This window comes from Myxine glutinosa, chromosome 9 (assembly GCF_964187855.1).
Source record: "Myxine glutinosa chromosome 9, kmMyxGlut1.1, whole genome shotgun sequence".
In the NCBI taxonomy this organism is placed as follows: Eukaryota; Metazoa; Chordata; class Myxini; order Myxiniformes; family Myxinidae; genus Myxine; species Myxine glutinosa.
In genome coordinates this window covers 120954083-120976693 of record NC_136269.1, presented here as the reverse complement: position 1 = coordinate 120976693, position 22611 = coordinate 120954083, and the positions used below count along the sequence as shown (strand labels likewise).

Below are 22611 nucleotides of genomic sequence, written 5' to 3'. Positions count from 1 at the left end.
CGATCTGGGAAGCGAGAGGCGTTCCATTAGTGGACGCGCCCCTCACGCCCGACTTTTGGGCGGCCCCGGCAGGCCGTTTGTTTTGACGTTCCGTGACAGGCCCCGCACCCCCACCTCCGGGCCGACCGGGCGACCGGAATGAATCCCGGTGTCCCGATCCGAACCTTCAGAGCGGGCCGGCTGGGGAGTGCCAAGCACCCCGTACCTGCACTTTCCGTCCCTGCGGTCCCAAATACCGGAACCACCCGAATACCACTTTATTCGACAAAATGAGGTGCGGCCTACAGCCTTAGAAAACTAACCCTATATAAGTCAATACCTCCAGGCTCCAACGACACAGGCAGTGTGACGTGGTGACGTGCCGCGTGACGTGGTGTGGTGACGTGGTGACGTGCCGCATTCGTGCCGCGTGACGTGGTGACGTCATCGCGCTTTCACCTTAAAAGATTTATTTGATATAAATTGATATTTTGATATAAGCCTTAGAAAACCAACCCTATAGAAGTCAAATGGTCCAATAAAAGGTGATGGGAGGGTGATGGCAGGGTGATGGCATTTTATTTTCACCACTTCAAATCGACCGAATTTCACCAAATAAGATACCACATTCGCTGCACTGTCATTTTTACGGCAAAAGTGAAAACAGATTTTAATTTGGAAATAAAACGAAAGCGTGCACAATGGAATCATTCGTGCCGCGTGACGTGGTGACGTCATCGCGCTTTCATCTTAAAAGACATTTGATATAAGTTAATATTTTGATATAAGCCTTAGAAAACCAACCCTATAGAAGTCAGTACCTCCAACGACACAGGCGCGCATTCGTGCCGCCTGACGTGGTGACGTCATCGCGCTTTCATCTTAAAAGACATTTGATATAAGTTAATATTCTGATATAAGCCTTAGAAAACCAACCCTATAGAAGTCAGTACCTCCAACGACACAGGCGCGCATTCGTGCTGCCTGACGTGGTGACGTCATCACACTTTCACCTCAAAAGACCCATTTGATATAAGTTAATATTTTGATATAAGCCTTAGAAAACCAACCCTATATAAGTCTCTGTGATTGCTCGAGTTAAAAAAATCAAAAACAATCTTGGGAAAAGCACAAAGATCTCTCCAAAGAATAACCAAGAAACCCATGGAGATGAAGGAAAGATCCTGCGAACAACAGGAAGGCAGTTTACAGCTGGTCTGAGATTTAAACCCAGGATAGATAGGTCAGAGGTGAGTGCACATATCTCTAGGCTATCCTATGGAGCCAAAGTTCATTTAATAAAACCTATTGATCAATTTGTCTGCTGCCACAGACCAACCCTAGCCTTGGGAAAGGTACTAGTCCCATCCTTCTGTAATATCAAAAGGCCTATCGCAATCTGAGATGTGAAACACTTAAGGCAGCTCCGCCACCCTTTCCTCCAGCTGTTTGAGTTGTATCAACATCTCAGCTGGAAGGTCGTTTCCAACTTGACCCTCAAGGAAGGCCCGAACCTTTCTTGCCTCGTCCTCCCAGAAGCCTTTCTCAACAGAAAACAAGGCTTCCTCATCCACAGCTTCAAGCTCCTGCATATTTAGTGAGCCCGGCGCCGGTACTAGTCCGACGGCAGTTTCTATGGCTTCGGCCTCGCCCTCAACCCTTCGGAAAATCCAATCCAACACGCGGGCATTTTGCCCGAAGCCCGGCCATAGGAAGTGACCATCTGCATCCTTCCCGAACCAGTTCACGTGGTAGATCCTTGGTTGGTGCGAGTGCTTGTCCATAGACAGCCAATGTGCGAGATAATCTCCAAAGTTGTAACCAAAGAAAGGTCTCATCGCGAAGGGGTCATGCATGATATGTTTGCCTGCACACAAAATAGGGGAAAAGGAAATGAAGCACATGTTGGTTTGGATGTCCTCAAGCTAATTTTATCTTTCAAGTACATCATGATTCAAAGGCTCATAAGATGTTTCAAACGAAGCACCAATAGTGTTCTACTACAACAACCACATTAGGTATGCAGGTGACCTTCCAAAGCTTATGTCAGAAATATGACAATCACAATACGTGTTATTATTCCCACATTTTTTGAAAAAATAAAACAGGGGATATTGTAATCGGGTCCGTCTGTCTGTCCATCCGATATTGTAATCGGCTCCGTCTGTCTGTTCATCCGATATTGTAATCGGGTCCGTCTGTCTGTCCATCCGATATTGTAATCGGCTACATCTGTCTGTTCATCCGATATTGTAATCGGGTCCGTCTGTCTGTCCATCCGATATTGTAATCGGCTACATCTGTCTGTTCATCCGATATTGTAATCGGGTCCGTCTGTCTGTCCATCCGATATTGTAATCGGCTCCGTCTGTCTGTTCATCCGATATTGTAATCGGGTCCGTCTGTCTGTCCATCCGATATTGTAATCGGCTCCGTCTGTCTGTTCATCCGATATTGTTATCGGCTACATCTGTCTGTCCATCCGATATTGTAATCGGCTACATCTGTCTGTCCATCCGATATTGTAATCGGCTCCGTCTGTCTGTCCATCCGATATTGTAATCGGTTCCGTCTGCCTGTCCATCCGATATTGTAATCGGCTCCATCTGTCTGTCCATCCGATATTGTAATCGGCTCCGTCTGCCTGTCCATCCGATATTGTAATCGGCTCCGTCTGTCTGTCCATCCGATATTGTAATCGGTTCCGTCTGTCTGTCCATCCGATATTGTAATCGGTTCCGTCTGCCTGTCCATCCGATATTGTAATCGGTTCCGTCTGCCTGTCCATCCGATATTGTAATAGGCTCCGTCTGTCTGTCCATCCGATATTGTAATTGGCTCCGTCTGTCTGTCCATCCGATATTGTAATCGGTTCCGTCTGCCTGTCCATCCGATATTGTAATTGGTTCCGTCTGCCTGTCCATCCGATATTGTAATCGGCTCCGTCTGTCTGTCCATCCGATATTGTAATCGGTTCCGTCTGCCTGTCCATCCGATATTGTAATCGGTTCCGTCTGCCTGTCCATCCGATATTGTAATAGGCTCCGTCTGTCTGTCCATCCGATATTGTAATTGGCTCCGTCTGTCTGTCCATCCGATATTGTAATCGGTTCCGTCTGCCTGTCCATCCGATATTGTAATTGGTTCCGTCTGCCTGTCCATCCGATATTGTAATCGGCTCCGTCTGTCTGTCCATCCGATATTGTAATCGGTTCCGTCTGCCTGTCCATCCGATATTGTAATCGGTTCCGTCTGCCTGTCCATCCGATATTGTAATCGGCTCCGTCTGTCTGTCCATCCGATATTGTAATCGGTTCCGTCTGTCCGTCACGCTATCTGCTCCTAAACTGTTGTGCAGAAATTCACCAAACTTGGTAGTTATGGTCACCACATGGCATGAAGGTGTAAGCACAGTATCATTTAGGCCCCGCCCCTTGGAGTATGGTCAAAAGGTCAAATACAAGAAAATAAAATTACTAGAACTTTAAAAATTTAATGAAACTTTGTATGTGTAAAGAACAATGGGGAACGCATGAAATATGGAACGACTTTTTAGATTTCACCCCCGGTCAGGCCCCATGGGTGAGGACTTCGGGCCACAGGGGTCAAAACGGAAAAAAACTCAAAAGTCAAAACTCTAGTTTTAAACTCAAAATTTGATATTGCGTCATTCCTGGTGGAAAATTGTTGTCATCTTTAAACTATGCTTTCGGTGGGAACCATGATGATTTGCAATGGTGCGCCATCGACTTCACTCAAGTCGAGTACTGTACTGTAAATATTGCAGTATACTGCAAAAATGTTTTCACCTTGTTATTATGGGGTACTAACAGGAGTATCCGGCGTTGCCGGAAGGGGGGTGGGGGAGGAAGCAGGAGAGGGAAGGGTGAAGAAGGGGTTGGGAGTGGAAGGGGTAGGGGGGAGGTGAGGGGAGAGGGAGGAGAAAGATATACTACATATACATCTTTTTAGGGGGGAGGGGATGGCTTTGACAGGCCCCTCCGTTTTGGGGGAGGGGGAAAAGGGAAGGAGGAAAAATTTTCCCATGCAAAGAGTGCTTCATAATCTCAGTGTTGCCCAGGTAAAAAAGGAAATTGTAATACCCTCTGCCACCATCACCAGGTGGTGCTACACGTTACACATTTACATAGAGAATTTACACCCCTCTTCCGGTCCCCCACACCTCCGAATGAGGCTGTGGCCACATAGCTTATGTTACTCCCCAGACAAAGTTGTATTTGTATTTGTACCCTGAGTAAAGTACATAAGCGTTTTTACCTGGAGTACCCAGCGTTGCTCAAATGAAAAAGAAACATTAACATATTTGAAATGAGGGCAAATATAATGGAAAAGCAATTGCATCCAAATCAGAATCCATCACAAATGTCAAATCATCATTTTACCTTTTCGTTCAATATATGCCGCTGAATGTGCCGTTCATCACGTTTCTGAGTTAAGTATGATGACGTTCAGGAAGAAGAAGAAGCCTTACCACCAACTGGGACCGCTTCCAGAATTGTTTTATTATTTGTGTTCAAATGTCTGGTGATTGTTTTGTATTTATTTATGCGAATTTGTAGTTGTATATAACTGTCATTAATCAAAAAGGCTTCGGCCCGATAGAGCAAAAAAAATTATCCAAAAAAACGAACTTTAAAAAATAATAAAAAATTGGGGGCCTAAAACACTCCCAGGTACTAACTGATGAATCTCTGAAAGTTTGACAATGATCCGTTCAGCCATCTCTGAGAAAAATGGTGATAGACCAACAGCTGTCTTATTTTTAATTTAATCCATTTTTAATTCAGGCTGTAACACATCAAAATATGAAAAAGTCAAGGGGTGTGAATACTTTCTGAAGGTAATGTATGGAGAAATGGATCAATCTTTATTATTTGATTTTTCTCCTGACAGGGAGCCATGAAACGATGGTTATTTAATTAGATATCGAAGAATTCCCAGACATCAAGACTACTCAGCATTGGTTAGATAACTCAGGTTAACATTGTTATGAAGTATTCAGACGATCGGTCACCTGGACAGAGCTCAAGCAATGCAGTAGGACTTGTAAGCAGAGATTTGTTGGCAATGCATCAAGGAGAATAGGTCAGAAACATCTGGTTGTCAGAGAAGGGAAGAGTATAATGTTCACAGGGTCATGGGTTCGAACTCCTACCTTTGAACTCAGCAGCTGCAGTAGATTCTGAGCGCATGGCGGCGCCGATGAACACTCCGTGTTTCCAGTTGAATGCTTCATACACCAAAGGCACACCTGTGGCACATAGGAAAATGTGTGGTTTGTAATCACAATTTAAACCTTTGTTTGGGTTTTTGTACAGATTGGAAAACAGTTTTATGGCAAATAGAGGCCTAGATTAAACCGATGATGGCCTCGTGGTTTGCCCCTCCTTCCGCTTGCACCCCACCCTACCCCTATCAAAGCTTTATGCCCCCTATTCTCCTCACCCCATCCTCTCAATGCCTCTCCCTCACACCACCCCCTAAATGCTTCCCCCTCACCCTACGCACACCTTCCCCCGCACCCCTCACACTCAAAGTCTCCTTCTCACCTTGTCCATACAACCCCCCCCCCCCCTCCCCAATCCTTCAACCCTCCCAACACCTCCTGCCCCCCTCCCCCATCCATAACTGTGTGGACCTCAAACATCTGAGGTCTCCAATCTGACTGATCTCTCAATCCAGGCCGCTGCCGATAAATCAGACATCATGAGTTTAACAGATAGTCAGGTTCACTATGTTTTTTCGTTCAAAATTTTGGTAGATTAGCAAAACTAAACATTTCTGGAATACTCAGAGCATGAGGAATCCAAAAATTAATGTTTACATTTGCGTAGACACCTTTGCGAAAATGACCCTCAGGAGAGTGATGAAGATCTGTAAAAGCATATTCCTGAACGGTATAGACCTCGTAGATCCTGTGTATAGGACTTATAGTTCAATCTGATACTAACAAGGCTGCTTTCTTGCTTTATAAACCCATACCTATAACTTCAAAGGACTTGCAATATCATGTATTATGTAATACAGTTATATCACAAATATAGAGACAATGGTTTTCAATTACCTTTGTTTGTTGCTTTTCTATAATCCTGAGCACTATTTTGAGGCCTTTATTGGATTCCTTGACCCAGAAAACATAGGATTAGCATATTTAATTAAGTTTCTAGGTTGACTAGAAGCCGAGATCGCGCAAAATATGTATTTTATGGCGGCCATTTTGAAAATCCAAAATGGCGGCCATGCAGGTGTCTGTGCAAATGCCAACTTTGATTTTCGGATTCTCCATGCTCTGAATATTCCAGAAATGTATAGTTTTGCTAATCCCAAAATTTTGAACGAAATTATATTTGTTAACATAGTGAACCTGACTAAGAATCCTTCCTCCCACAGGACATCCCTGACTCCTTCGTGTGTCTCTCCAGCTATTGTCTCCTCCGATTTGATCGGCCTGAACAACACCCCAGTGGCACATTTGCACTGTACATCTAGAACTCGATTTCTCACTGTCCATTTACAGATTTTATACCTCCCATTCCTCAGGAATTCCGCTGGCTGTGACTTACCCTCTGCTCCCACCTCCTGTTCGTCTGTGTGTTGTACCGTTCACTGAACAATGACGACTCCATCTACATCTCTTTCTCTCAGACAACATAGAACAACTTTTAACTACTCATTCCAACTCTCTTCCTCATATGTGGTTTATTTCAATCGTCATCGTGCAACTTGGCTGGGTGTCGGTACCTCTCTCACCAGCAATGGCCCTTCAGCAAAGGACTTCTGTGACTGTGACTACACGGGACTGACTCAATATATGAACTTTTCAACCTGGATTTCTCCCAATAGCAAATCCTCTCTTCTGGACTTGGTTATGACTAACTCTCCTGCAAATGTCTCCTGCTCTTCCTCTACTTCAATTGGTTCATCTGATCATGTGCTTGTGAAAGTCAACATCTCTCCGGCTATTCTCAGAGAGCTGCCTCAACACCGGCAAGTCTGGCATTTCACTCAAGCAGATTGGCAGGGACTGCAAGCAGCGATCTCTCTTCAGGACTGGTCTCCCATATGTACTGCCCCTGATGTTAACTCAGCCTGGGAATTCTTCCACAGAAACCTGCTCTCTCTCTCTCATGCACAGATTCATACCATCTCGTCTTCAGTTATCCTACCCTTCTTCCCACCCATGGTACACTGAATCCTGTGGTGAGGCAGTTGCTCTGAAACAACTTGGCTTCTCTTCCTGGAAGGCAAATCCAACTGAAGGCAATCTCAGTGCATTGCAAAACATCCCCAACAAGTGTGTGTGTGTCCACTCTCAGTGGAGCCAGAAAATAACATCTGTCCAACTTCATGAATGAACTTTCAAACTTGTCTCCCTCCTCTAAAACCTGTCTCTAGTATGTGCTCTTCTTCCATCCATTCCCTCAATTAAAATGGCACCATAGCCAACTCCGTTTCTGAGAAGGCTAAATGCCTCAATTCTGTGTTTACTTCCAAATTTTGTGTCCCCAACCCCTCAATCTCAGTACCCACCCTTCCCTGTCATACCAAACTGCTCCTGAACTCTGTGTCTTTTGCACCTGAGAAGGTGGACAACGTTCTTTCAACCCTCAACTGTCTCTGTAACTGCACTGGACAGCAACACCTCGCGTGTCCTAAAATCGTGCTCTGCTGCTCTTTCCAATCCCCTCTCTGCCCTTTTCACCCTGTCATTGGCCCTCGATAATCTTCCATCTGCTTGGAAATCTGCCAACATCACAGCATTAGATAAAAAGGTGCAACAACTGATCCCTTTAATTACAGACCTATCAGCTTAGTTCCCATCATCAGCAAGGTCATTGAATCCGTCATCGCAGTTGATATAAAATCCTTCCTTTTCTCCAATAACTTCATCTCAGATCATCAATTTGGATTCAGACCAGGTCACTCCACCTTGGACATGCTGCTTTGACTCATGTAACAATGGATGGAGGCCTTCGATGTTGGATGAGATCAGGCCAATCTCTCTGGGCATATCTTGTGCTTTTGATACAGTCTGGCATCCCGCCTTGCTCTCCAAACTCTCTGCCTATGGCATCAAAACCAACTCCAAACATGGTTTACTGACTTTCTCTTCTCTCGTAGCCACGTTCATCTCCTCTTCCTGTCAAATCTGGAGTTCCCCAAGGCAGTGTTCTGGGCCCAGTCCTTTTCCTGACCTTCATCAATGATCTCTCTGACTCTATGGAAAATCCTCTTTATCTATTTCCTGATGAATCCATCCTCTGCAATGACATCCCTCATCTTTCAGACAGGTAGGCTGCAGATTCTTTCCTCTCTTCAGATCTTAAAAAATTATTAAATCACAAGACGGTCAAACACTCGGAACATGTCTTTCAATCCTGACAAATGTCACACTCTCACTGTCTCTCTCCGAAAGGATCATCTGGCAAAGCCTCCCATCTACTTTCTTGACAATCCTCTTGAGGAAGTTCAGTCACTCAAACTCCTGGGTCTCACTATCAGCCATGGTCTTTCTTGGGAAAACCGCATTTCAAGGTTGGCCTCCAAATCCCCTTGCCGACTGGGAATCCTCCATCTTCAAAGTCCTTCCATGGCACACCTGAACTCCTATCCACCTACAAGGCCTTCATTCGCAGCTTGATAAAGTACTGCTCTCCCCACTGGGCCGGTGCCCCTGCCTCACACTTGACACAGTGGAAACCAATGCGTTTAAGATTATTGGAATCTCCTGCGAGGAAGCTGAGTCTATGGGTCTATCACCTTCTCATCGCAGACTGGTTTGTGGTCTCTGTTTCTACCGGCTCCTTCCTGGTCTTGCACCATCTGCTCTTTCCGTTATTTGTGCCCCCCTCATCCCAGGTTTCTGCAGGGCACACACGGTCCCCCATCAACCCACTTCTGGTGAAACTATCTAAATCCAAGATCACTTGCTCTCTCCACTCATTTGTTACTCGTTTTCCCCCACTTGTCGAACCAGTGTCCACATTCTCTTCAATCTCATTCTTCCCTCCAGATCTTCAAGACAGCTTTTCACCACCATTTCAGATCATCCTCCATTCAAAACCATCCACCCACGCGCAACCACGCCTGCTTCCAAATTTCCAGTTTTTCTTTCCTGAAGGTTTTCTTCTGTAGCCATCTCATTCCTCCCCCAAACCCATTGTTTTGTCCAAGTCTCGCTCTATTTTGTTCTTCAACTCCACTGCTAGTGTCACCCACACCCCTTCCCCCCCCCCCCCCCACCTCTACACTGTTCCCTATACAAAAAAAGGCTCATGGGCCTGGTGCAACCAGTTGCAGCAGCCCCCTGTTTAAAAAAGTTACACCTAGAAAGTACGAAACATTTATATCAGTTAATCAGTATATTAAGTATCAGTGGGTCAGAAGTTAGAATGATGTATATATATATATATATATATATATATATATATATATATATATATATATATATATATATATATATGTAGGGAGCTGTAATGCCCCTCCCCCTTTGTATATCCTTGCTGCTTTACCAATTACCAAGTATAACCAATTATATGTTTTGTTTTGACTTACTACTGTACTCTTTTATGATACTGAGTTCTTTCTTGTGCATTGAGGATGTGTAATATCCTAATAAGGAGTTCTCTGCCTGTGTGCTCTGGCCTGCGTGGGCACAATCTCTAGTTCCCCTTCCCAGGCCTTGGAGGCAACTGTTATCTCTCTTTGCCTTTCTCCTGACTTTGCCATTATCTTGCAAGTTGACAGTTTTATGAGTGTCCACTCCCTTTGTACTTTCCCAAGCTAGCTTTCTATACAGAAAGTTGTAAACATGTTGCCACATAATGCTGACCATCTCCTTATCAGAGCTAACCCATGACTGGCCTTGGATGAACTTCCTTTAATTAACTGAACAACAGGATGGGACTATGGTGGGGGAACCAATGAGCCCATTCTGTCTCTGTGTCTTGTGAGCTAACTCCACCCCTGATTCTCCTTATATAAAGCAATGTTAATTGAATTATTGCAGAGCATCTTGTTGTGCTGTTGGTCACTCCTTGTGAGTTTCAATACAACTTTTGCTGTCCTCAAGCTTGTGTACTCCGAGTTCTAATAAATATATCCGTTGCTCCTTTCTTCTGAGTCTTCTGAGTCCCAAGTCCTAAGTCCCAATCCGACAAGTGGTGGCAGCGGTGGGATACAGTCTGTGCAGTCCGGGACGCGGTCCCAGGCAAGTGAGTGGTGAGAGACCAGCTGGCAATTGATCCGGGTCAGGTGAGCTGTGGTTTTCTTTTGTTTTTCCTTTTTAGCCTGGGGGTCAGTCCAAATTGTAACCCACTCTCTCTTGCTCGGTTGCCGTTTGTTCCGTTCCCTGCTCATACCTGTTCCACGAACCTAAATTTAATTACGGACCGCTTGGGTCCTGGAGCAACTGATTGTTTATGGACTCGTCAGGGTAACGTTACGTAAGGGAAAGGGCCCCACGTTGGGCGCCTGAGGTTAAGGGGTAATAGATCTCTGGGTTGTGAGGGTAAGGATAAGGGCGGCGTCCCGATCCGAGGACACCGAGAGACGTCGGGATTTTAAGTAAGATCAGAAGTATTATAAGGGCGTGGGACGCCAGGAGAGTACAGTAAGGTTAGGTTAGACACTGTGTAGGCGGACGAGCCTCTCAGGAGAGTTAGGTAGTGCAGTTGTACCGCGAGGCGGGAGATCCTCACGGGTACAAGGAGAGTTAGGTAGTGTAGCTGTGCCGCGAGGCGGGAGATCCTCACGAGTACAAGGCTACGTCGGTAAACTAAAGTTTCCAAGGATGGGTAACAGTATGGGTAATAAGACAGTAAAGGCAGGTGAACCGCTTAGACATACCCCGGCATTTTTCATGTTTCGGAGGCATGGCTATGATGCTGTGAGACCAGGGAAGTCATGGGTTGCATTGACGAAGGATTTAGGAGAACCGTGGCCCGAAGGAGGGTCTTTTGCGCTGGAAAAACTGGACGTGTTGTATGAGACATTAGAAAAATTCGAACAGGCCACGAAACACTTCCCGCCGGACTATTGGAAAGTCTTTGGCTGGTGGAAGGAAGAAGCGATGAAGCGACACGCAAAGTCAAAACAGGCCAGCTTGGCTGGTGAGGTAACAAAACTTAAGGGTCTGAGGAAACAGGCAAATAAGGCACAGGATGAAGCGCTTAAGGAAATAGAAAAGCAGGCCAACGCGCGACTGATGCCGCTCGTTGAAAACCCAGACCCCGCGAGAGGGGAGGTAGCGGCCAATCTACCCTCCCCAGCCCCAGACCTAAACCCTGTCCCGGGGTTTCAGGCACCACCTATCCTTTCTGCGCCCCCGCCACCACCTCCCTATAACCCCGCTACCAGCGCGCCCCAGATACCCCAGAACCACCCGAGCCAGGGAAGGCCGTTTGCACAACTCGGGGCTAACGGAATAGATGACGGGACCGACATCGCAGGGTTCCCGCCACCGATAGGACCGGATGGGTTATACCCCTCGCTGGTAGGTTGTAATGGGAACGAGACCCCCCGAACCACCGGAATGTCTAGTTTATACCCTTCACTGAAGAAAAGTTCTGGATTAACCGAAGGAGGAAAATTGTGCCCCCTACAAGTTATCGGAGTTGATGCTCAAGGTCATGGGGTTCGAGAAAGGGTACCATGGAAAGAATCCGCTCTAACAGTAATGCGGGAAAGGATTCAACATTTGCTTATCGAGGACCCAAGACAGATAGCTCCGACTATAGCGAATTGGATCACATGCGAGCATGGCGATTGTGATTTTCGAGATATAACCCATATGGGCACTTCTGTGCTACCACCCAAGGTGTGGGATAAGGCTAGGCAAAGAGCACAGTGGCCGATGGAAGACCCAAGGGCGGCGGGTGCAAACCCCCAGATGACACAAGTACAATGGGGTGAGCTAAAGCTCCGGCTGCTAGAGGCTATTGAGCAGGCGCTGTTGCCTGCAGGAGGTCCGGATTGGGGAAAAATTGGGGCCATAAAACAAAAGACAGGAGAATCAATTGGGGATTACCGGGAAAGGTTGGAAAGAGCCATCGCGCGTTGGGGAGGACTGGGCCCGATGCTGTTGGCCGAACTACCCAACCCATTGGTAAATCAATATCTAATCGAGGGGCTTCGGCCGGTATTAAAGAAACAGGTACAGTCCGTTCTTTTCGGCTGGAAGGGAATGACAACTAACGAATTATGCGACAAACTGGAACAATGCCCGGGCTCCTCCTTAGAGGAGAAAAAGGATATTAAGGAGGAAATATTGCAAATGTTCGTCCAAGAGAAACGGGCTCAATTTAACCAAAATAAAAAAGGGGATCAGAGTCAGAACTACATACACGAACAGTGCCAGAAGTGGGGACCTGTTCGAGGTCCAGAGGAACATAGGAGGAGTTGTTATCCTCTTTTCTATAAGGGCCAATTCCCCAACGGAGAGTGGATCCACAACGAAAATGAAAACTGCGACGGTTGTACTGAGGAAGACTTTGGACTAATTAATATGAACGAGGTAAAACAACAATGGACAATACCACCCCCTCTCCCCCCTCCTCCTCGAAACCCTCAAACTTGGACTGTGCAAGGGCCCCCTCCCCAAAATTGGTATCCACCAAGACCCCTTCTCCAAACCCCTGGACCACCCCCCAATAGTGGGATGCAGAACGGACCAAGGGGGAACTGGGCCCCGCCTCGGGGCCCGCCGCAGTGGCAACCAGTGAACCAGTCACATTGGGGGCCGCCAGAACGCCGGCAGGGCGGAAGGGGCGCTGTAGAGGGACGACCTATGCCCTCCGCACCACCGGTTCCGCAGGAACCGTGCCATTATTGCAAGCAGATGGGACACTGGATACGTGATTGCCCAAAGGCTCGTAAGGGGTTTCAGCCCCAATACAATAGAGGGGCCTATTGACGGGACGCTGGCGAGTCGCCCAAGGAGTGTCCTCTCTTGACCATGACACCGGCAGAGGAACCAACCATGATGTTGGACGTGGAGGGAAGACCATTAGAATTCCTCGTAGATACGGGTGCGACTCGCAGCACAATTAACAAGGGGCAATTGCCCTCTTTGCGCCCTACGGCCAGGAACGTTCAAATACTGGGTGTTTCGGGTTTACCCCAAGCGCTTCCTATTTCGGAGGAAGTGCGAGTAACATGCGGCCCGCTGGAGGCTAAACATGCTTTCTTGATGACCACTACCGCCCCGACGAATTTGCTGGGACGGGATTTGTTGTGCCGATTGGGTTGTCAAATCTCATGTACAGAGGAGGGAGTTTTCGTAGACGTCGCGGAATCTAAACGCGACTTGGTAATGACGGCCTTGTCTCGGCCCGGCCCCACCGTGTATTGGTGGCGCATGGATGAAGGGGCTCTGGCTACCTGGACGCATATCATAGATAATGTGTGTTTGGACAATGCAGTTCTGCGAGATTGGCTACAACTGCACGAAATTTCGATAAAAACCTTAAAGGATAATCCACCCCATTGCACTGCGTACTATGATGCAACGGGCGAGGACGAGAATTATCGAGAGAAGGTTAAGGAAAAGCTGGGCGAGCGCACGCCTATACACTTGTCACGGATGTGGATCGGCCGTGAGGGAATAGGAATCGAGGCAGTCCTAACCTCGAGTCAGCGTGCATTGACCCGATACCCCGAAGGAGCGGCCGCCCACGTTACCCTCACCACTGCCAAGGGGTGGCCGCCGGAAAGTGTAGGTTGGATGGTAGGGAGGTTACGAGAAGTTCCCCTACAAGGGTATCGGAGTAAGAAAGGCCGCTGGACTTTGAAACGGCTCCAAAATGGCGAAGGTTTTTCAATTGACTTCAAGACACAACGGAGGGATGGAGTGTTCGAAGCAACAGAGTTGCCTCCTAAGGGCACCTATACCATGAGGGCAGTGCTGACGGACCCGGGTGAGTCGGATTACCTCCTAGCGGAGGTGCCAGACAATTTATGGCCTAAAAGCGACGGTGAGGTTGGACGAATGCGAGACGCCAAACCTCTAGTGATAGCAGTGCAGCCGGGGATGCGCTTGCCGAATGTAAAACAGTATAAGCTACGACCTGAGGCCGACGTAGGCATAGCACCGGTAATTCAATCACTAGTGGAACAGAAAATTATCGTGGAAACTAACAGCCCATGTAATACACCAATTTTACCAGTGAAAAAGCCGTCGAAGGACAAATGGAGGTTTGTACAGGATTTAAGGGAGGTGAACAAGGTGATACAGGGTATACACCCACTAGTTCCAAACGGAGAAACCCTCATGATGTCAATTCCGCCGGACGCAACATACTTCACGGTCATCGACCTTTGCTCTGCGTTTTTCTCTGTGCCCATCGCGCCTGAGTCACAATACTTGTTCGCTTTCACCCATAGGGGGCGCCAGTATACTTGGACAGTGCTACCTCAGGGGTTTTCAGATAGCCCCACTCTGTTTTCCCGGGCGCTGCACCGCGACCTGGCGGATGTGGAATTGAAGGGAGGGTCAGTGTTGCTGCAATACGTTGACGATTTGTTGATTTGCTCCCCTTCAAAGGAGGCGTGCGAAATGGATTCTTTGGCCCTATTAAAGGCCTTGGCGGCCAAAGGCCACAAAGTAGGCAGACCAAAACTTCAGTTTGTGCGGCAGGTTGTAACTTACTTGGGACACGCCATTTCGCACGGCAAACGAGAATTGGATGCTGGACGAGTGACCGCTATTATGGAGCTGCCTCGCCCTTACTCGCAACGGCAACTGCTGCGCTTCCTAGGTATGACGGGATATTGCCGCACTTGGATACTTGATTTTGCGCTGCTAGCTAAGCCACTATACGAGGCAACCAGATCAACCGCCTCGGACGAATTGGTATGGACACCAGAAATGAGGCGATGTTTTGACGGGCTGAAACAGGCGCTGGTTACGGCACCGTCATTAGGACTCCCGGATTATGCGAAACCATTTACCCTTTACACTCACGCCGTGGGAGGTTTCGCCCAGTCAGTTTTGACACAGACCCATGGGGATAAGGAGCGGCCGGTAGCCTACTTTAGTAAAAAGTTAGACCCGGTCGAACAAGGGTTTCCGGTGTGCTTGCAAGCCGTGGCAGCGGCCAGGTACGCAGTAGAAAGAACAGCGGACATTGTTATGGGACACCCAGTAACGCTACGGGTACCACATTGCGTCACTTCGCTGTTGTTACAGCGAAGCACACAGCATTTGTCTAACACTAGATTAATGCAATACGAATCCGCACTGATCACTGCAGCCAACATCACGATCGAACGTTGCACGACGCTCAACCCAGCCTCACTGATGCCCACCCCAGAGGAGGGCGAACCTCATGTGTGCACCGACGTTGTGCAGCTAGTCTCCACGGTGCGATCGGATTTAAAGGACAATCCCTTAGAATATCCCGACTGTACATATTATGTCGATGGATCAGCTAGGCGCGCATGGGACGGGTCCCTGTTGTCCGGGTACGCCGTGTGCTCGGATAGCGAAACGGTAGAGAGCGGGCGTCTTCCACCTACATTTTCCGCACAGCAGGCGGAGCTGTGCGCCTTGACCAGAGCGTGCAGCTTGGCGGAAGGCCTTGCCGTCAACATTTACACAGATTCGGCCTACGCTCACGGCGTAGTCCACGATAAAGGAGCCATCTGGAAGATGAGAGGTTTTCTCACATCTGCCGGTTCAGTGATAAAGAACGGCGCGCTGGTAGAAGGGCTCCTCCGAAGCATTTTACTTCCCCGCGCTATCGCGGTAATTAAGTGTCGTGGCCACCAAAGGGCGGACACTGACGTTGCCCGGGGCAATGCAAGGGCGGACGAGGCGGCAGGAAAGGCCGCCAACCAATAGATAGAACGCAACATGCCGATGGTGACACGAGCACAGAAGACAGCCGCACAGATTGCTGACATACCGACTGCGGGACTACCCGCCACACCAACTAAGGACGATATCATAAATTTACAGAACGCTGCACCAACGGCCGAACACGAGGACTGGCTCAAGCGAGGGGCAACACGCCTGGGTCCAGGAGAAATATGGACCCTTGAGGGGAAACCCATAGCACCCCAGGCTTTACTGCCTTGGCTGGCACGCATGGCTCATCAGAATGGTCATGTGTGCCAGAGGGGGGTGATGGGTCAGATAAATTACACTTGGACAGCGCCAGGACTGTCACGGATTGTATCCGAAGTGTGCCGATCGTGCGTGGTCTGCCAGCAACACAATAGAGGGGCGCCACCGAGACATGCACATGATGGGGGACGACCCCCGCCTAGTGGGCCGTTCGCAACTATCGAGTTCGATTTTACAGAATTGGAACCAAGTATGTCATTTCGCTATGTGTTGGTGATCATAGATACGTTCACCAAATGGGTCGAAGCATACCCATGCGTCAAGTCCGATGCTCCGACAGTAGTGAAGCGCCTCGTGCGGGATTTTATGTGCAGATTTGGCATTCCCCAGATAATTTCGTCAGATCAAGGGGGCCATTTCACGGCGCAGGTGGTTAAGGGCATCCTGAAGGCGTTGGGCGTTAAACAATCCTTCCATTGCGTCTACCACCCACAGTCCTCAGGACTTGTGGAATGAACGAACAAGACTTTAAAGAATAAACTAGCGAAACTTTGCGCAGACACAGGCTTAAGGTGGCCAGAGGCTCTTCCGCTTGCATTGATGAGCATTCGTTCCACCCCGGGTCGCACTACGGGCCTTTCCCCCCACGAAATATTAATGGGACGACCTATGAGCTTGCCCGTTTCAGCACCAACAGACATGTCCACCCTTGCTTTGCCAGTAATGGATGACATGCTTTTGAGATTTTGCATAGGCTTGTCGAATGTGGCACGCAGCATCCATGCTCGAGTACGAGAGGCGCTGCCTGAACCAATAGGCCACGCCATCCACAACTTCCAGGCCGGCGACTGGGTGCTCGTAAAGCACTTCACCCGCAAGGCTGCTTTGGAGCCACGGTGGAAGGGACCATTCCAGGTGCTACTAGTCACACCGACGGCAGTCTTCTGCGAGGGTAAACCTTCGTGGATCCACGCCACCCATTGTAAGTTGTCCATTCCCGCACCACAAGTCACACAAGACACCGCACCCCTCACTGCTGAAGACACCGCACCTCACACTGCCGAAGACAATGCATCGCCTAGGGCACCACAGTCTCCTAAGGGCGGCGATGACGGTCATGATGATGGGAATTCTGGGTAGCTGCCTCAAACCCCCTGCCGGAGATAGGCTCTTGAACTTTGAGCTACTGAGAAAGGACCTCCCCAAGTACCCAGGACCCGACAACTATTCAGCATTTTCCCTCTATCCCGTTAAGTATATAACGGCTCGCTGGGGAGACAAAATAGCGGTGAATTGCTGCAACCTGGAAACGAGCTTTAAGTGGTTATCTGTAAGATGGGCGGAAGCTATAGTGGTACACAATAACACACCGCAGGCACGCATGACAAGCACACGCCTAGTCCTGACTAAGGTTAGGAAAGTGGAAAATGGAACATATGGGAACATAAGCAGCCGATATGCCCCAGGATATGGATGGGGCAAGGGTGTTGAGAATACTACCCTCATGTTGCATTATGCCCCCATTGGTCCGGATACAACAATGATACTTGAATGTGGAATATGGCCCCCTCGCACGACAATCCCAAATGGAACCACATCTTACCTTCGACCTAGTTGCGCCGCTTACGTCATTAAGACTCCGTCTGCCCAGAAAGTAAGAAAGAAGCCAGAGGAGAACACATACTGGAAGGTCGCACGGCATATGGCCACATTACAGAATAGGACACGGTGTTGGATGTGTATGCACCTTCCCCGCACCAGCACAACAGGAATACCAATGGTAGCGTTACCCCTATCACTCAATGATTTGTGCTCAAAGCCACTAGACACCAAATGCCTTAGTACAACCCTGACAAGCCAAGGTTCTGACGGAACTGCGTGTAAACGAGTTTTCCAGTACTCGCCCCCCATCCAGTCCCGACACTTTGAGGAACGTCCGGCGCCGGTTTGGGTTAAACCGGCTAGGGGGGCCCTCTGCTTAGAAGGAAAGGGCCAAATAACGGTAGGCAAATCTGTGTGTAGAGCTACCCTCCTCGCGGACCCTAGGGAAGGGAAACACATGCTGTTAGTAAATGTTACGAGTTCGCCCTTACATAATCTCACACACCTCCAGTTGGCATGGGAAGGAGTAAACGGAACAAACACTATCGCAGACCGTCGCACTTGCATGACCACTCATTTAGTGGCTCCACACGGAACCATGTTTGTATGCGGGAACAAAGCTTACCCGTATTTACCTGATAATTGGGGAGGACGTTGCTATTTAGGATCAGTTTTCCCAGAAATGGAAATGCGACAACACTTGCATAATACCCCCGCACTCATAAGGACACAACGAAGCACCTATTGGAACGACGACGGCACCACCACCTTACATGGCGCTGATTGGGAGAAGGCCGTTAGTTTCTTTTTCCCCTGGGCTGGGACGGTCATGAGCAGTTACCGCATTGACAAAATTGCGTTAATCTTAGAAACTGTGGCCAACGCCACCGCTACAGCACACGACGAAATGTTGGACACAGTTGTCCATCTGCGTACAATGGTTATGCAAAATAGGGTTGCATTAGATATGCTATTGGCAGAACGAGGAGGGGTATGTGGGATAATTGAGGGTAAATGTTGCACTTTTATTCCTGACCCCTCACAGGGCATCAGTGCTGCTATTATAACGTTAAGGGAAAGCGCTCACTCATTGACAAGGGATCGAATGGATCGGGAAGCCTCCCACCAGTGGCTTACCGACTGGTTCAAAGGGTGGACAGGCACAATTGTAAAATGGGTACTAACCGCCTTGGCAATAGTCCTTGGAATCGTGGTTTGTTGTGTAATAATCAAGGCTTTAGTCCTTGCGTGTGTGAGGAAGTTTTCCACAGGATGGACACTGAAGACGACAACAGAAAAGGCCATGGTGATGCTTGAAAAGCTGACCGCGGGTCCAGATGACACACTGGCCATCGACGTGACTGCAGACCGCGGATCCTGGAACGACGACCCGGACGAGCCACTGGGCCGCGACAATGAGATCTCCGCTTCCGAAGATTGTTCTTCCATTGTTGATATTACCGATAATGATGTCGAGTACACTTATGCGGACCTCGAAGCATTTCAGGCTGCCAGGAGGCCGTTTAAACTGGGCCCCGACACGTCGAATGAAGAAATCGACGATTTCCTGAAGGATTCCTCTCGTTTCTTCACGATGTGCCATGCCGTGGCTATGACTATGGGTGGCCGTCGACGCCACAGGCCTACGCCACCTGAGAATAATGTTACTGATGATGTTACCAATGATGATGTGGGCCACTTGCGAGGGTCCCCGACTGATGTTTATATTTCAATGCAGGCTTTGCCTCCCCATGTCTCACAAGCCCACAGTGAGTCAAACGCCACTGACCCAGTCCGGGATTTGGACCCAGCTGTGAACCCAAGCCCGGATGGAGAGGAACTCGATCGTGAAAATACTCTGAGTTCCGAGTCTGATTGTTTTGGAGATTCGCCCGTGGATAACAGCGAAGCAAGCAGCATCGCCTCGGACGATCTCGACTTTGACCCAAAGGAAGTTTCTCTCCCACCTTTGGACCGTTATGCTTTATTTTATGGCCATAGGTTTGAGCCACCTGATACTGACGATGTTGTGTCTTCCCCAGATCACCAGCATGTAAGAGACCTCATGAACATGAATATCGATTGAGCGCCGAAGATCTACAAGGATTTCACTTGGGGAAGCCTGGGCGAGCTCCAGTTAGGGGGGAGTCCGGCTGCACCTCTGTGGCCAAAGGGTGGGTCGGAGATCTCCCTGGGTGTGGACCCCGGTGGAACCAGAGGTCTTCGTTGTGGATTTGGCGCGCTATTCGATCTTCATGTCTCTACGGTCTCACCTCATACACCCATCTACACCTGCCTTACATCATACATCCACTTACACCCACTTGCACCCACACACCCGCGGATCACCCTGCTGAGTGCGCTGTGCGGTACGGGGGTACGGGACATGCTCACTGGGGTGCATTCGTGTGGTACGTTACGTTTAGTGAATCCTTTACACTGTCTCTCCCACCTCTCTTGGTGGATTTTGTGTGCCATTTGATCACTCTGCTTTTACGGCCTTACATTGCATACTCACATACAGACGCGAATCATCCTACTGAGTTTGTGTGGTGCTTTGGTACGGGACATTCTTACGGGGCTGCCTTCGCGTGATATGTTGAATGATTTTTCTGTTTTGTTTGAAATAAAGGCCTTTGATTGGCTCGTAGATAACTTTGTATCTTAGATCCAAAAGGGCGGTATGTAGGGAGCTGTAATGCCCCTCCCCCTTTGTATATCCTTGCTGCTTTACCAATTACCAAGTATAACCAATTATATGTTTTGTTTTGACTTACTACTGTACTCTTTTATGATACTGAGTTCTTTCTTGTGCATTGAGGATGTGTAATATCCTAATAAGGAGTTCTCTGCCTGTGTGCTCTGGCCTGCGTGGGCACAATCTCTAGTTCCCCTTCCCAGGCCTTGGAGGCAACTGTTATCTCTCTTTGCCTTTCTCCTGACTTTGCCATTATCTTGCAAGTTGACAGTTTTATGAGTGTCCACTCCCTTTGTACTTTCCCAAGCTAGCTTTCTATACAGAAAGTTGTAAACATGTTGCCACATAATGCTGACCATCTCCTTATCAGAGCTAACCCATGACTGGCCTTGGATGAACTTCCTTTAATTAACTGAACAACAGGATGGGACTATGGTGGGGGAACCAATGAGCCCATTCTGTCTCTGTGTCTTGTGAGCTAACTCCACCCCTGATTCTCCTTATATAAAGCAATGTTAATTGAATTATTGCAGAGCATCTTGTTGTGCTGTTGGTCACTCCTTGTGAGTTTCAATACAACTTTTGCTGTCCTCAAGCTTGTGTACTCCGAGTTCTAATAAATATATCCGTTGCTCCTTTCTTCTGAGTCTTCTGAGTCCCAAGTCCTAAGTCCCAATCCGACATATATATATATATATATATATATATATATATATCTATATATATATATATATATATATATATATATATATATATATATATATATATATATATATATATATATATATATATATATATACATACATACAGACTTGGCATTTAATGTGGAATTTTTTTTTTTTCTTGACTTGGGTTTACGTTCTTAACTCAGTATATCAATCTGGTGAGTTTCTTTTACACTTTGGTGATTTATTTGTTAAAAGAACCATGTCACTGATTGTCTGTCGCAGCAAGATGTCAACAACAGGATTATATCACAGGTGGCGTGGCAAAATGTACGGACAGGTGCATTTGACGATTGGCTTCACAGTCGGGTATACAAGGGTTGTTGCGTTCTGTGTTAGTGGAAAACAACTGCTGCACGTCTCCAAAAGTTATTGCCGCTTCCTCTGGAGATGGTCCGTCAACTCGACAATGCTGTTTGTCATGGAGTGGTGGCTTTACGAAATTACGGCATGAAAGAGCGTGCTATTGCTCAGCAGTATGGCATCACTCAAGGTCAGGTGTTAAAGATCCTGAAACGAAATGCTCAGAGGGGTGTCCCTACTCCAATACCGAGGCCAGGATGTCCCCGCAGAACCACAAGGAGGGATGATCGCCAGCTGCACCGGTTAGTCCGCAATGGCCATACCAAGTCAGCTAATCGGCTTAGGGCTGAGTGGCAGCAACTGACAAATGTGCCTGTATCCAGAAGGCTAGTCAACCAACGACTGGTTCAAGCAGGCTATCGTGCCAGGCGTCCCCTGAGAAAGCCACGCCTGACCAGACAACACCGCCAGCGCCGATTGCAGTGGGCCAGAGAGCACCGTCAATGGCAGCCAGGACACTGGAATCACGTGATCTTCAGTGACGAGTCTAGATTTCTGGTCTATCGTCAAGATGGCCGCGTCCGAGTGAGCAGACAAGTGCATGAAGCCTACAACAAAGATTGTATAGTGCCAAGAGTCCAAGCTGGAGGTGGTGGGGTGACCGTTTGGGCTGCTTTTCATGCAGGGGGCAAAACTGACCTGGTTGTTCTGAATGGAAACCTGAACCAGTTCAAGTACAGGGCCATTCTGGAAGAAACATTGCTTCCATTTGCTCATGCAGCCTTTCGTGGAAACTTTGTCTTCCAAGATGACAATGCACGGCCTCATCGTGCTCGCATGATCCAACACTTTCTTGCTGACCGTGGTGTAGAGCATATGGAGTGGCCTGCCATGTCCCCGGATATGAATCCAATAGAGAACTTGTGAGCAGAATTAACGCGTCAAATCGACCACTTGGACCAGCAGCCGACCTCTGTGCATGAATTGCAGCAGGCTATTGTCACTGCATGGCAAGCGATTCCTGTCCAAATCTTGGCAAATCTCGTGAACAGCATGCCTCAACGTGTACGTGCTCTCCTGAATGCTCGTGGGGGTTACACGAAGTACTGAACTGTAATTTTACTGTCCGTAATTCCAGTCGTAATTTAACTTTTGTTTAAAAAAAAAAATTTTTTGGCTAATGTGCAAAATAAAGAGATACTTCTGGAAAACGTACA

The 22611-nt window shown here is 48.1% G+C and overlaps 1 protein-coding gene across 1 annotated transcript in view; it reads right to left on the bottom strand.

Moving 5' to 3' along the window:
• Window positions 1-541: 541 nt before the first annotated feature.
• The window catches only part of LOC137435005 (phosphoenolpyruvate carboxykinase [GTP], mitochondrial), a 47150-nt gene continuing 25080 nt past the window's right edge, over window positions 542-22611 (bottom strand). Inside the window, exons 10-11 of the mRNA XM_068128325.2 lie at window positions 5156-5251; window positions 542-1846 (exon numbers count right to left, since the gene is read on the bottom strand). Of these exons, the coding sequence (XP_067984426.2) occupies window positions 1395-1846; window positions 5156-5251 (548 nt within the window). The 3' untranslated portion in view covers window positions 542-1394. The remainder of the gene's footprint in view (window positions 1847-5155; window positions 5252-22611) is intronic.